Genomic DNA, 15,549 nt, shown 5'->3' with positions numbered 1-15,549 from the left:
TGCTCCAGGAAGACCCCATAGGCCGCGGAGCAACTAGGGCCACGTGCCACAGCTACTGGGCTTATGTTCTGGGGCTCAGGAGCCACAACTCCTGAGCCCGCACTGCACCTATGGGGCCTGGAGCTCCTGCCTTGCAACAAACCACTGCAGTGAGAGGCCCTCACACAGCCAGAGAGCAGCGTCCGCTGGCCACAACTAGAGAAAGCCCGTGTGCAGCAAAAGACCCAGCACAGCCAAAAATTAAAAAAAAAAAAAAAAAAAATTGAGCAGAAACACAAAAGACCCTGAAGAGCCAGAGCAATCTTGAGAAAGAAAAACAGAGCTGAAGGAATCAGGTGCCCTGACTTCAGGCTAAAACTACAAAGCTACAGCCATCAAAAGAGCATGATACTGGCAACAAAAACAGAAATATAGCTCAAAGGAATAGGACAGAAAGCCCAGAAATAAACCCGCCCACCTATGGTCAATTAATCCACGACAAAGGGGGTAGGAATATACAACGCGGGGAAGACAGTCTCATCAATAAGTCGTTCTGAGGAAACTGGACAGCAGCTTAAAAGAGTGCAATCAGAACATTCTCTAACACCATACATAAACTCAGAGTGGATCAAAGACCAAAGGTAAAGCCAGACACTATAACTCTTACAGGAAAACGCAGGCAGAGCACTCTTTGTGTGAAATCGCAGCAATATCTTTTTTGATGCCCCTTCTAGAGTAATGAAAATAACAAAAAAGAAACCAGGACCAAAGTAAACTCAAAAGCTTTCACACAGCAAAGGAAACCATAAGCAAAACAAAAAGACAATCCACAGACTGGGAGAAAAAACTTGCAAATGATGTGACTGACAAGGGATTAATCTCCAAAATATACAAACGGCTCACTATCAAAAAGAAGCAAACAACCCAATCAAAAAACGGGAAGAAAACCTAAACAGATATTTCTCCAAAGAAGACATCCATAACCAAAACGCATGTGAAAAGATGCTCAACATCACTGATCGCTAAAGAAATGCAAATCAAAACGACAATGGGGTGCCACCTCACACCAGTGAGAATGGCCATCATCAGACATCTACAAACAATAAATGCTGGAGAGGGTGCGGAGAACAGGGAATCCGCCTACACTGCTGGTGGAAATGTAAACTGGCATGGCCACTCTGGGCTTCCCGGGTGGCTCAGTGGCAAAGAATCCACTTGCTAGTATTCCTGCCAGAAAAATACCACAGACAGAGGAGCCTGGTGGGTTCAGTCCATGGGGTCACAAAGAATCAGACACGACTGAGCATACACACACAGCCACGATGGAGAGCGGTATGGAGGTTCCTTGAGAAACCAGAAACAGAGCTACCATATGACCCAGCAATTCCACTCCTGGGCATATTCCAGAAAAAATCCTAATTCAGAAAGATACATGCACTCCAGTGTCCACCGTGGCAGTGTTTACAATAGCCCAGACATGGACGCAACCGAGATGTCCATCAGCAGAGGAATGGATAAAGATGTGGTGTATATATACAATGGAACGTCAGCCATAAGGAACCAGTAATGTCATTTGCAGCCACATGGATGGACCCACAGATTGTCATACTGAGTGACAAACGTCAGAAAAAGACAGATGTTGCATGATATTGCTTATATGTGGAATAAAGAAGGCTGAGCGCCAAAGAATTAATGCTTTCAAATTGTGATGCTGGAGAAGACTCTTGAGAGTCCCTTGGACTGCAAGGAGATCCAACCAGTCCATTCTAAAAGAAATCAGTCCTGAATATTCATTGGAAGGACTGATACTGAAGCTCCAATACTCTGGCCACCTGATGCAAACAGCTGACTCATTGGAAAAGACCCTGATGCTTGGGAGAGACTGAGGGCAGGAGGAGAAGAGGGTGACAGAGGCTGAGATGGCTGGCTGGCATCACCCACTCCATGGACATGAGTTTGAGTTAGCTTCGGGGGTTGGTGATGGACAGGGTAGCCAGGCATGCTGCGGTCCATGGGGTCGCAAAGAGTCGGACATGACTGAGTGATTGAACAACAAGCATGTATATGTTTATGTGTAACTGATTCACTTTGCTGTCCACCTAAAACTACGGCAACATTGTAAATCAACTATACTCCAATAAAAATTTTTAAAAAGATACATGCACCCCAATGTTCATGGCTGCCAAGACACGGAAGCAACCTAAATGTCCATCAACATACGAATGGATAAAGAAGACGTGGTACACACTGCTATACGTAAAACAGATAATCAACAAGGACCTACTGCACAGCACAGGGAATTCTGCTCAACGTTATTACGGCAGCCTGGATGGGAGAATGGATACATGCATGTCTATGGCTGAATTCCTTCCCAGTTCACCTAAAACTATCTCAACGTTGTTAATCTGCTATACCTCAATACAAAATAAAAACTTAAAAAAGATGTCGTACATATATACAATGGAATATTACTCTCGCCCCCTTCACAGATGACAGCCTTGATGTGATGAAGGGGCTTGTGTAACTCAATGAAGCTACAAGCCATGCCATGCAGGGCCATCCAAGACGGATCAGTCATAGTGAAAAGTTCTGACAAAATGTGGTTGACTGGAGGAGGAAACGGCAAACCACTCTAGCATTCTTGCCCATAGAACACCATGAACAGTATGAAAAGGCAAAAGGATCACCAGAAGATGAGTCCCCCAGGTCAGAAGGTGTCCAATGTGCTACCAGAGCAGAGCACAGAGCAATTACTAACAGCTCCAGAAAGAATGGTGGCTCAACGGTAAAGAAAACGCCTGCCAACGCAGGAGACATGAGACGTGGGTTCTGTCCCTGGGTCGGGAAGGTCCCCTGGAGGAGGGCATGGCAACGCACTCCAGTATTCTTGCCTGGAGAATCCCATGGACAGAGGAGCCTGGTGGGCTACAGTCCATGGGGTCACAAAAAGTTGGACATGACTCAAGTGACTTAGCATGCTGGAAAGAATGAAGTGGCTGGACCAAAGCGGAAACACTGCTCGGCTGTGGATGTGTCTGGCGGGGAAAGCGAAGTCTGATGCTGTACAGAAGAATACTGCATAGAAACCTGGAATGTCAGGTCCATGACTCAAGGTGTACTGGATGTGGTCAAAGCAGGAGATGGCAAGAGTGCCACTCAGGAATCAGTGAACTAAAATGGACAGGAACGGGCATATTTAATTCAGATGATCATTATATATTACTGTGGGCAAGAATCCCATAGAAGAAACGGAGTAGCCCTCACAGTCAACAAAAAAATCCGAAATACAGTACGTGGGTGCAACCTCAAAAACAACAGAATGATCTCCGTTCGTTTCCAAGGCAAACCATGCAACATCACATAATCCAAGTCTATGCCCTGACCAGTAATGCCGAAGAAGCTGAAGTTGGACAGTGCCATGAAGACCTTCTGGGCTTCCCTGATAGCTCAATTGGTAAAGAATCCGCCTGCAATGCAGGAGACCCCAGTTTGATTCCTGGGTTGGGAAGATCTGCTGGAGAAGGGATAGGCTACCTATTGCAGTATTCTTGGGCTTCCCTGGTGGCTCAGCTGGTAAAGAATCCGCCTGCAGTGCAGGAGACCTAGGTTCGATCCCTGGGTTGGGAAGATCCACTGGAGAAGGGAAAGGCTGCCCACTCCAGTATTCTGGCCTGGAGAATTCCATGGACTGTATAGTCCATGGGGTTGCAAAGAGTCAGACATGACTGAGTGACTTTCACTTTCATGACGACCTTCTAGAACTAACTCCAAGAAAAGATGTCCTTTTCATCATGGGACTAGAATGCAAAAGCAGGAAGTCAAGAGATACCTGGAGTAACAGGCAAATTTGGCCTTAGAGTACAAAATGAAGCAGGGCAGAGGCTAACAGAGAGAACGTGCTGGTCATAGCAAACACCCACTTCCAACAACCCAAGGGACAATTCTACATGTGGACCTCACCAGATGGTTAATACCGAAATCAGATTGATTATATTCTTTGCAGCCAAAGATGGAAAAGCTCTTTACAGTCAGCAAAAACAAGACCAGGAGCTGACTGTGGCTCAGATCATGACTCCTTACTGCAAAATTCAGACTTAAATTGATGAAAGTCGTGAAAACCACTAGGCCATTCACATCATGATTCAAATCAAAACCTTTATGATTATACAGTGGAAGTAACAAATAGATTCAAGAGATTAGCTCTGATAGACAGAGTGCCTGAAGATCTATATGGAGGTTTGTAACATGGTACAGGAGGCAGTGACCAAACCATCCCGAGAAAAAGAGATGCAAGAAGGCAAAATGGCTGTCTGTATTTCTCTACAAATAGCTGAGGAAAGAAGTGAAAGGCAAATGAGAAAGAAAAAGATATACCCAGCTGAATGCAGAGTTCCAAACAATAGCAAGGAGAGACAAAAAAGCTTTCTTAAGTGAACAATGCAAAGAAATAGAGAAAAACAATAGAAGGGGAAAGACTAGAGATCTCTTCAGGAAAATTACATACACCAAGGGAATATTTCATGCAAAGATGGGCACAGTATAGGACAGAAATGGCAAGGACATAGCAGAACAGATTAAGAAAAGGTGGCAAGAATACACAGAACTGTACAAAAAAGGTCTTAATGACACAGACAACCACGATGGTGTGGTTACTCACCTCGAGTCAAACATCCTTGAGTGTGAAGTTAAGTGGGCCTTAGGACGCATTACTACAAAGCTAGTGGATGGAGGTAATGGAACTCCAGCTGAGCTATTTCAAATCCTAAAAGATGATGCTGTTAAAGTGCTGCACCCAGTATGTCAGCAAATTTGGAAAACTCAGCAGTGGCCACAGGACTGGAAAAAATCAGTTTTCAGTCCAGTCCCAAAGAAGGGCAATGCCAAAGAATGTTCAAATTAGCGCACAACTGTACTCATTTCACATGCTAGCAAGGTAATGCTCAAAATCCTTCAAGTTAGGTTTTAGCAGTACCTGAACCGAGAACTTCCAGATGTACAAGCTGGATTTAGAAAAGGCAGAGGAAGGGGCCATATATATACCTATGATTCTTTCATGTGGAGGTGTGACAGAAAACAACAAAATGCTGTAAAGCAATTATCCTTCAATTAAAAAATAAATAAATTTTAAAAAGAAAAAAGAAAAGGCAGAGGAGCCAGAGATCAAATTGCCAACATGCGCTGAATCATACACAAAGCAAAGGAATTCAAGAAAACCATCTACTTCTGCTTCACTGACTATTTATTATAAAGCCTTCGACTGTGTGGATCACAAACTGGAAAATTCTAAAAGAGATGGGACTTCCATTCCACCTTACCTGCCTCCTGAGAAACTTATATGCAGGTCAAGAAGCAACAGTTAGAACCAGACATGGAACAATGGACTGGTTCAAAATTGGGAAAGGAGTACATCAAGGCTGTATATTATCACCCTCCTTATTTTACTGACATGTAGACCAAAATGCCAGGCTGGATGAAGCACCAGCTGGAATCAAGATTGCCAGGAGAAACAGCAACAACCTCAGATATGCAGATGATGCCACCCTAATGGCAGAAAGCAAAATGCAACGAAAGAGCCTCTTGATGAGGGTGAAAGAGGAGAGTGAAAAAGCTGGCTTAAAACTCCAACATTCAAAAAACTAAGATCATGGCATCCGGTCCCATCACTTCATGGCAAATAGATGGGGAAACAATGGAAATAGTGACAGATTTTATTTTCTTGGGCTCCAAAATCATTGCGGACGGTGACTGCAGCCATGAAATTAAAAGACACTTGCTCCTTCAAAGAAAAGCTATGACCAACCTAGACAGCATATTAAAAAGCAGAGACATCACTTTGCCAACAAAGGTCTGTAAAGTCAAAGCTATGGTTTCTCCAGTAGTCACATACAGATTTGAGAATTGGACTCCACAAAGAAGGCTGAGTGCCGAAGAATTGATGCTTTTGAACTGCGGTGTTGGAGAAGACCCTTGAGAGTTCCTTGGACAGCAAGGAAATCAACCCTGAATATTCATCGGGAGGGCTGATGCTGAAGCTGAACCTCTAATACTTTGGCTACCTGATGCGAAGAGTCAACTCACCGAAAAAGACCCTGACACTGGGAAAGACTGAGGGCATGAGGAGAAGGGGATGACAGATGAGATGGTTGGATGGCATCACTGCCTCAGTGGACAGGAGTCTGAGCAAGCTCCGGGAGACAGCGAAGGACAGAGGGCACCTGGTGTGCCGCAGTCTATGGGGTCGCAGGGTCAGACACAACCGAGACATGAACAACACGAAAACACACTATAATAGGAAAGGTAAATAAACGCATCAGCGGCTCATTTCTAGAAACAGCTAATTAAAATGGGCAAACTGTCAAACAGAAGTTTAAATGCAGCAAAATAGGAAAAAAATCAAATCAAGACCTGAGCTCTATCGGCAGATGTTTTATTGAATGTAATCTGAATTATGCGTCTGTCTTGTTTCAGACAGTGATTAAGAATTTAAAAAAGGCATAAGAGCATGCTAAGCATTATTGATCATAAAACTGAACATGTCCATGGCAGTTCTGTTTAAAAAAATATCATAATGGACACCAAAAATTTAACTACAATTAAGACTGACTTTAAAATCACTATTAAAATAATCCTCTCCTCCTGTTTAAGCACCTCAACCCAAGCCTATGCATTAATTCTATTTTTGAATAGAAAAATGACTCTGAGATAGACAAGCTGATTCACACACAGAAAGATATGCAAACCCACCTACAGTTCAGTCCCAAACTATCATCCAATCTCAATTTCTGATACAGACAGAGATAAAATGCTCAGCTAGTGACAAGGATTCAGCACTATGGTAAAAGAAAAATGTGCCAATTAGGGCTTATCACAGGAAGCTAAGGATTGTTCAATAGGAAAGAATCTAATAATAGAATCTACCTCATCAATAGTTCAAGAAAAATCATATGATCCCTGGAAAAGAAAAAAAAAAAAGGCATTTGAAAGAATTCACTACCACCCCCTAAGGCAAAATTTAATGAAAGGAATACAAAATATTCTTTTACAGGCTGAAGAGGATTCTAAAAATAAGAGCTGGTATTAATGTTATAATTAGTGAAGAACTAGAGAGATGCATTTGAACCTCAGAAGTGAAACAAGGATGCTTGACGTAACCTCATTACAGGGTTTGAGAATTTGGGGAAAACGCAACAGGACACAACAGAGAAAGAGCAAGAACACAAATCAGAAATGAAGAGAACTGTACTAGCTAACAACGCTTCTAGGACTGCACGTCTGCAAAAGCAAACGAGCCAACTAGACCAATGGACACGAGAGAAGTACTTGAAATAATCAGTGAGCTTCATTTCTCCAGACAAAAACTGATGAGAAAGCATGCAAAGAAAAAGAAACGCTATTCTCAATAAAATATTAAAAAATCAAATCCAGTAACACATCAAAAAGATCGTGACATATAAAAAGTCCAAGTGGGATTCATCTCAAGTTTACAAGGATGGTTCAACAATACACAGATCAGTATGACACACCACTTAAACAAAAGACAATATACAATGGAGGGCTTCCCTGGGGGCTGAGCAGGAAAGAATCCACCTACCAATGCAGGAGACGCAGGTTTGATCCCCGGTCCGGGAAGATGCCACGTGCTACACAGCAACTAAGCCTGTGAGCCACGACTACTGAGCCTCTGTTCTGGAGCCCAGGAGCCACAACTACTGAGCCCACCTGCCCTACAGCCTGTGCCCTGCGACAAGAGAAGCGACGGCCAGGAGCAGCCTGTGCCCTGCAATGAGGGAGTAGCCCCCGCTCACAGCAACTGGAGAAAGGCCCGCACAGCAAGGAAGACCCAGAGCAGCCACAGATGAAAAACAAATCTTAAAAAATATATACAATGGAAGGTGACTCAGCCATGAAACAAGGAATGAAGCAATGCCATTTGCAGCAACATGGATGCAGCTGGAGATTACCAGACCAAGAGAAGTAAACCAGACAGAGAAAGACAAAGCCCTGTGATGTCATTCATATGTGGGACCTAAAATATGGCACAAGTGCATTCGTCTATGAAATGAACAAGATCACGGACACAGAGAACAGACAGGTGGCTGCCAAGGGGGAGGGGGCTGGCGGAGGGATGCAGCGGGAGGCTGGGCTAGCAGATACACGCTGTCATATATAAAACGGGTAAACAACAAGGTCTGGCTGTAGAGCACAGAGAGCCATATCCAACATCCTATGATAAGCCAGAATATAGTATTTTAAAAAAGAACGTGAATCACTTTGTTGTACAGCAGGAATTAACACCACACTGTAAATCATGTATATTTCAATTAAAAAAACAAAGAAATGCGTTACCATTGTGACAATCTCCCGTCACCACCACCACCACTAAGAACACACCAAAGGCTGCAAGCTTTCCAAGAGCAAAAATCCCCCAAACTGCTCTAAGTTGTACTGGTAGGCATTACAGTCCTCTCCCTGGCAGAGAATTGTGCCATATCTCTGAATTGTTCAGCCCAAAGACCAGGAGACCAGTACATGTTAATAATGCAAGACCACATTGCTGGGTAGTGGCCCCATTCAGATTTGAAAACCGAGGCTCAAAGTGGTGACTTCAATTGCAAGGAGTCCCACGTGGGCACACCTCACACAACGCTTGAGGAATGGAGCTGGGACCGCCACACTGTGCAAGGGTTCTGGAGGTGGGAGCTTTCCTTGTTGCCTGCTAAAGCCACTGTGTCTTGACATTTTCAGAATGTCAGTAGTGTACAAGAATGAGCAATGAAAGGGAAGTGGTCTCACGCAATGTTAAAAAATACTTTAACACAGCAAGACTCAAAACAGCATGACAGGAGGACAGACATGGAAATGTGGGGCTGTGGCAGCTTGGGGTCGGGCCCAGCTGTGGGTGGATATATGGGGAGGGGGGATTCCCCGACACGGGGCAGGGCGGGAACCGAGTAGCATGTGGAAAAAAGCACACAACAGGGGCCTGACGACACGCTAGTCGTGTCTGCTCTGTGCTGGAGCTGTGCTCGGCAGCTTAGAGACCTTTCACTTTATTCAGGCCTTACGAGGACTCTGGAAGGTGAATGCTCCCATTTCACAGCTGGAGAAACTGAGGTTCAGAAAGACAAATGACTGGCTAGGGTCCTTCGGCCTGATCTGGCTGACTTTACCAGCTAAGCCCCCTGGCCTCAACCAGCAGGTGGGGCTGCTCCTTCCTGAGTTCCCTCCGCTCAGAGGGGCTGCACGCCCTCCGGTGTGACACCTGTCCAGCACGGTGTGGCCCCTCCAGCCCCGGATGGCTCGGCCCCAGGCTGTGCTCCATACCTCGGGCTGGGTCCCTGCTAAAGCTACCCTCCCAGTTTAGCAGGAAGCTCTGGCTGTCTGGCTACCCCTCTGCTGGGCTCACCTTCCTGAGCCCTCTATTGCCATAGCTGTGAAAGCGGGGGAGTGGACTTCCCTGGCGGTCCAGCAGCTGAGAGTCTCCTGCCAATGCAGGGGACACGGGTTCAAATCCTGGTCCAGGAAGTAAGACCCCATATGCCACAGAGCAACTAAGCCCGTGCACCACCACAGCTGAGGTCGTGTGCCCTTAGGGCCTATGCCCTGCAACAAAGGAAGTCTGGGCACAGCAGCAAAGAGTAGCTCCCACTCGGCACAAGTAGAGAAAGCCCGTGCACAGCAACAAAGGCCCTGGGCAGTCAAAAAAAAGAAGGCTGGTGGCGGCACCAGTCACAGCCCACAGGCTGCTGGGGGAATTACAGCGAGCGCTAAATCCTGCTGCCGTAGATCCTCAGGAAACTGACGGCGCCTCTCGAGTGTGGACGGAGAGAAGGAACACACCCTGCCTGTGCCCCCACCCCCAGAAGCACCAGCCAGCGCGGGTGCAGACTCTCAGGTGGGACGTGGAGCCAGGAGGTGGGCTGCCTGCGGCCAGCTGAGCCACGCCACTGCCCGGCCCACGACCTGCCCCATCTCCCATCTTCTGCCCTCCTCCAGAGCACGGATGCCAACAAAGTAACCGGCCTATGCCTGAAGCCACGCTGGGGCTCTCTCTCTCCAGGACACGTGCGGAGTCCTGAACTCGGCCAACCCTCCCGGTGGTTCCACCGCCCAGCTCCTGTCTCCTGACCTGAACACGGCACAGTCGCCCCAGACACGCTGGGGCTCCAGGTCAAGATCAGGGGCTCACGTCCACCCTCTTCCGTCCCCATCTGTAATCCTGCTGCAGAGGCCGTGAGACTGGCATGGCTGACACCTGTCCTTGGACCTGGTGTCCACTCCCTCTCTAGGACTGAGTCCCAGCACCGAGCCTGATTCTAGGAAATGGCCTTGTGCTCCAAACCAGATGCTGCTGGACAGACCCTTCCCCAAGCCCCTCCCCTCACTCCAGTTCACCGTGCACCCTTGAGACACCCAAGCAACGCCTGCTTCGGAGCTGGCTTTACCCAACACCTGTCATCACAGACCCAGGCACCCCTGGGCCAAACTGGCGCTCAGGCCCTCGACCCCCAGGGCCACCCACACCCGCTGACCTTCTTGGTGTAGCCCATGGCCTTCAGCACGGAGTGGTTCAAGGTCTCCAGGGAAGCCAGGACGTCCTCATAGTCCCCCATGTGGTCCACAAAGTAGTCTGGGGTGGGGGGAAATGGGAAGCAGAGGTCAAAGATCGCAGGAGCATCGCACCCCTCCCCTGGGTTCTCCCACCACCATCTGTTCCCCTCCCCCCAGAGAATCACTGCGCACGCAGTCTGGGTCCCCGCACAGCGGCACCTACCACAAAGCTCCTTGGTGTCCACATGGCTGCATGCAGAGAGACACGGGGGCTCAGAGACAGGCTTGTCCCCACCTGCCCCCCCACCCTCCACCCGCCTCCCTCCGGGGTGAGCACAGCCCCCAGCAGTGGTCAACACCCCCCCACCTTGCAGCCTAGGTGACCCCCACTTCACAGATGAGGGAGCAGCCAGGGAAGGCTGCCACCCCCTCCAGAGGATCCGCGTCTGTGCGTCTGTCTGACCCCATCACCACACCACCCAGCCCGTTCCACTTCCCACGTCTGCCACTGCATCTGGAGCAGAGGGGGCTGAACCAGGGGGTGTGACAGCTGTCACCAGAGCTGTCCGGCTGTCACCAGAGCAGCCCCGGGCCCTGCTCTGTCGGAGGGTGTGCCCCCCCCCCCGCCCCGTTCTCACTCGAGCCCTGGGGTCCCGTGTTCCCGTTCCTACAGCCAGAAGGCTCTCGGTCTTTCCTTGGAGGCCGAGCACAGGCCACCCACGCCGGGCAGGTGCAGGCAGCAGCCTCAGAACCCAGAGGCTGTGAACAGGAGCTGGGGGCGGGCGCCCGGGGACCCAGCTCTGTGCAATTCCGACAACCTCCCTTCCCAGCCGGCTCCCTCACCAGGAGAGGAGGGGCTGGCCTCAAAAGCAAGCCAGCCTCATCGCAATGGCTCTGCGGAGAGGCTCCCAGCTCAGGCGCTCTGCAAATTCTGTCATGGAGGCCCACGTGGGACAAGTTCTTACAGGTCCTCCTTACAGGAGGCCTGCCTCACAGTGCTCAAAGTAGCACCGACCTTCCTGAGCTGCACATGGATGGTTTGGGGGAGCAAACCTGTCTAGCATCCCCAGGAGGGAACGTGTATAGCTCACACTCTAGGGAGTGTTGGAGACAAAACACCCAAAGGTCTTTAGAGCTCTGACTTCTTGCTGACGGGAAGTCCACCCCGCCCGCACTCACCAGCCCCACTCCAGCTGCCCGAATGAGGCTGAATAATCTGTGAGCACCTGCAAAGCCCTTTCAAGCTCCCAGGGGGGCTGCAGGACCCGCTCAGAACCTCCATCTGGCTCCAGACACAAAGCCCTCCCCTGGGGTCTGCGGCAGGAAGCAGTCCCTTTCAAGTGGCCTTTCCTGAGCCAGCTGCCCCGCCCTGGCCCCAGGTCACCTCCAACCTGGGCCCCCTGAAAACAGGCCTGGGGACAGCTCCTCCTCCAGAGCTCTAGCCTGGCCCAGGGGACCCCAGCCTATCAAACCTGCCCCCCAACAACTTGGGTCCTCATCACCTGAGTGGGGTGGAGAAGGGGCCGGGGCCTCACTCTGCCTGGGGACCACTCGGAAAGGGTGGGGCTGGAGTTCAGGGTGGGAAGGGTTGGTCCCTGTGAGTAGAGTGAGCATTTTGTGCTGGATTTAAGGATTGGCTGGGGTTGGAGAAGTTTGGGGTTGATTGAGCTGCAGGTTAGGGTTCTGGCTGGGTTGGAGAAAACAGAGAGAGTGAGAAAGAAGGTTAAGGTCCGAGTAAGAACCAGTCTGATTTAAGGTGGGCCCCGGTTAGGAAGAGGATCTCAAAGCTTGTGTTGGGACTGAGAACAAGCATGCGGTGCTGGGGTCAGAACTGAGTGGAGCTGGCTGATCACCCCTTTGCCATCCCGTGTGTACTCTGCTTCCCAGGTGGGACAGTGGTAAAGAACCCGGCTGCCAGTGCAGGAGATGTAAGAGACGCGAGTTTGATCCTGGGTCAGGAAGATCCCCTGGAGGAGGGCAAGGCAACCCACTCCAGTATTCTTGCCTGGAGAATTCCGTGCACAGAGGGGGCTGGTGGGCTGCAGTCCGTGGGGTCACACAACTGAAGCGACTCAGCATGCATGCACATGTATTCTGCAAACCTAGGCTCCCTCCCTGCTCTGCCACGTTGCATTCAGAAAAGACAAACGCTTGCCAACACAATCTCAATCTGTCCACTCCCCAGACCGCCCCAGCCAGTGGGGGCCAAAGAGATGGCACTCTGGATTAGCGGCCCAGGGGAGTGGACACTGGAGACTGGGGGACGCCACCTCCCGGTGCCAGCCGCTGGGACTGAGCTCACTTGGTGTTGTCAGAGTCGATGGTGTGGAAGAGATCCTCCAGTTCCCTCTCATTGAGGACGCCATCTGCAAAGAAGAGCTGGAACTCCTCCAAGGACAACTTCCCGTCGTCTGTGAGGGAGAGAAAGGGAGGGCAGCTGGTGTCGAAGCGGCGGGACATCCCCAAATCAACAGTGGAGCCACAGCCAGGCAATCCCCGCCCACCCCGGCCAATTCCCCAGCCAGCAGCCACACTCCTGCATGGGGCACCCCTGCCCGTGGCACAAACCCACATTAGCCACCATTTCATAGAGAGCAACTGCTCACCCAGCTAACTCCCCACCCAACAGAGCAACACCCATGTACAGGGACTCGCCTTACCAGCAAATACTGGGGCTCCTCAAGCCCCGCAGCCAACAGGCAGGCAGAGAGCACCTGCCAGGCAACCGTCACTCTGAGTCACCTGCCCACCTGGAGGTAGGTAACCACATACCTGTTGCCTCCGGCAGGCCCCAGCCTTTTTAGCACCAGGGGTTGGTTTCATGGAAGACGATTTTTCCACAGACCAGGGGCAGGGGGTGGTTTTGGGGTGGTTCAGGATGCTTCAAGCACACTGTGCCCTTTATTTCTATCATTTTATCAAACCTCAGATCATCAGGTGTTAGATCCAGGGGTTAGGGTTCCCATACCCGTAAGAGGCAGATTTAAACCTGGGCGGTCTGAGGAGCACTCTCACTTGCTTCCAAAAGCCCAGAGAACCTCTGCACACTTAAATCATCTCTACCCCAGCAACCAGGTCCTGCCTGGGGAGGCAACGACCTTTCAGGGTGTGACGTGACCCACTGCCAACAGTGGCATGGAGTCCTCGCCAGGCCGTGGATGCAGCCCTGAAGATGCCAGAGCCCAGGGGGAGGTGGCGGCAGGCCTGGGGCAGGGTTCTTGATGAGGAGCCCCCACAGCAGACACACCTATCCCAACGCGTCCCTCCCGATCTCACACCTTCAGCAGCCTCCACTGCCGCCGCCCGGGTAGCAGCATCTGCTGGGGACGCTCTCATGGGTTGGGGGCAGCCGGGCCCCTGAGAGAGGGGCTCCCAGCAGAACTCCAGCTCCTCCCACCTGGGCTCTCCAGCTCAACACACTCATCTCCCAATCCCACCCCTGAAGCCCCGACCCCCTCCTCAATGACCTTAGACTGGTTCTGCTCCTCCCTAAAGGAACCATGTCTGTGGGAGGCAGTGGAGGTCAGGGAGAAGGGCAAGCCCAAGACCCTTCCTGCCCCAGCCCTCTCCGTAGACCCCCTTCATTACTTCCAGTTAGTCTGCACTCAAAGCCCTTGAGAGCCCACGCGGCACTTTGTGTGGATTAGAAAGAAATGCCCTTCCTGGTGGGCAGGGTGGCGGAGATGCAGCCCAGCATCAGAGCTCCTGAGGGGCGGGGCATGCGGGCTTCATGCGAAGTGCACAACACGTCCAACCAGACATGGCAGACCTACTCAGGCCCAGGGAGGAAGTCACTCACGCTTTTCTTTTTAATGCATTTTATCTCTGCGTTTTATATTTTAGTTTCTTAGTTTTGGCTGTGCCAAACAGCATGCAATGTCTTAGTTCCCTGACCAAGGATCAAACCTGCGCCCCCTGCAGCGGGAGAACTGAATCAACCACTGGGCCACCAAGAAATCCCCACTGTACATTTTAAAGGCTCTGGAGCTTCTACTCTGCTGCCAGCAGCTCTGCAGGGGCTCAAAGTAGGGCAACAGGAGGCAGCTCCTCACATCTTGCAGTGGCTCCCCTCCGCCCATGCTGAGAGGGGGGATATGAGAGAGTGGGCGCAGGCTTGCATATGGGGGGCTGCGGCAACATGCCGCGTGCCTCCAACATCCTGGCTCGAGTTTTAATGTCACAAATGGGAGAACGAATTTCTAACTCTCAAAATCCAGAGTTCCCCTGAAGACAAAACAAACACCCCCTCCCTCCCCAATAACACATGAAGACCCAAAAACCAACCATAAAAAGTGCAGGGTAACAGCTGTGAAATACATGAACGCTAAGCTATGGCTCTGTCTCCTGTGAAAGAGGATGCTTTCCAAGTTTCCTTTAGCAAGACTGATGATGATCCGGCAGCCAGGGGCAGAACCAGGGCAGACGCACGGGCTCCGTGTGTTCACGCATCTGGTCCTCAGACACCCCCTGGCAGACCACCCCCCCCACCCCCACCCCGTTTACAGAGCAGACAGGCCAGGCTGGTTATGGGACTTGCCCAGGTCCCTCAGTGGGAGCTCAAACCCAGGTTACCCGGCTCCCGAGTCCACACTCCCAACCCAACCTGAGGCAGGGTCTTCTGTCAGGACCCCCAGCCACAGGGTCACACGGAGAAGCCAAGGCCAAGCCTGGACTCAGTGGAAGTGTGCTGTGAATGACTACTCATGTCTGCCAAGGGAAGGGCACCACCAGCACCTCCAACCAGTCTGCACTCAGAACAGGTAGAGGGGGGCCCGCCGGCCTCCCGGGCCCAAGGCCTTCTGGGCTGACATTTACCTTGAACGTCCCAGCACAGCCCTAATGAACCCAGATCAGCTAACGAGGAAGGCGGCATCTGCCCGGGGCCTCTGTGCAATTAGAGGAGCCAGCGGGTCTGCATCTCCAGGACCCCCGAGCGGGCCATCTGAAGGTGTCCACGCTAATGAGCATGAGCTCAGCCTCTGTCCCAGTGACCTTTCAAATGCCAGGAGTCTGCCAGAC

The 15,549-nt window shown here is 50.7% G+C and overlaps 1 protein-coding gene across 9 annotated transcripts in view; it reads right to left on the bottom strand.

The window, feature by feature from the left end:
* Positions 1-15,549, bottom strand: part of NECAB2 (N-terminal EF-hand calcium binding protein 2) — a 41,284-nt gene that overhangs the window by 20,075 nt on the left and 5,660 nt on the right. For 5 of the 9 annotated variants that reach the window (XR_006056064.2, XM_042231500.2, XM_015100394.4 and 2 more), the window contains 3 exons: positions 12,833-12,941; positions 10,754-10,779; positions 10,512-10,609 (listed from right to left, as the gene is read on the bottom strand). Coding sequence is in view for 8 of the 9 variants with exons in the window: in XM_042231500.2 (XP_042087434.1) it covers positions 10,512-10,609; positions 10,754-10,779; positions 12,833-12,941 (233 nt within the window). In the remaining variant the exon portion in view is untranslated. The remainder of the gene's footprint in view (positions 1-10,511; positions 10,610-10,753; positions 10,780-12,832; positions 12,942-15,549) is intronic. The other 4 variants (XM_042231498.2, XM_015100391.4, XM_042231502.2 and 1 more) reach the window with 1 other exon arrangement.

Source organism: Ovis aries, chromosome 14, assembly GCF_016772045.2.
Source record: "Ovis aries strain OAR_USU_Benz2616 breed Rambouillet chromosome 14, ARS-UI_Ramb_v3.0, whole genome shotgun sequence".
In the NCBI taxonomy this organism is placed as follows: domain Eukaryota; kingdom Metazoa; phylum Chordata; class Mammalia; order Artiodactyla; family Bovidae; genus Ovis; species Ovis aries.
This window is presented reverse-complemented; position numbering and strand designations above follow the sequence as displayed.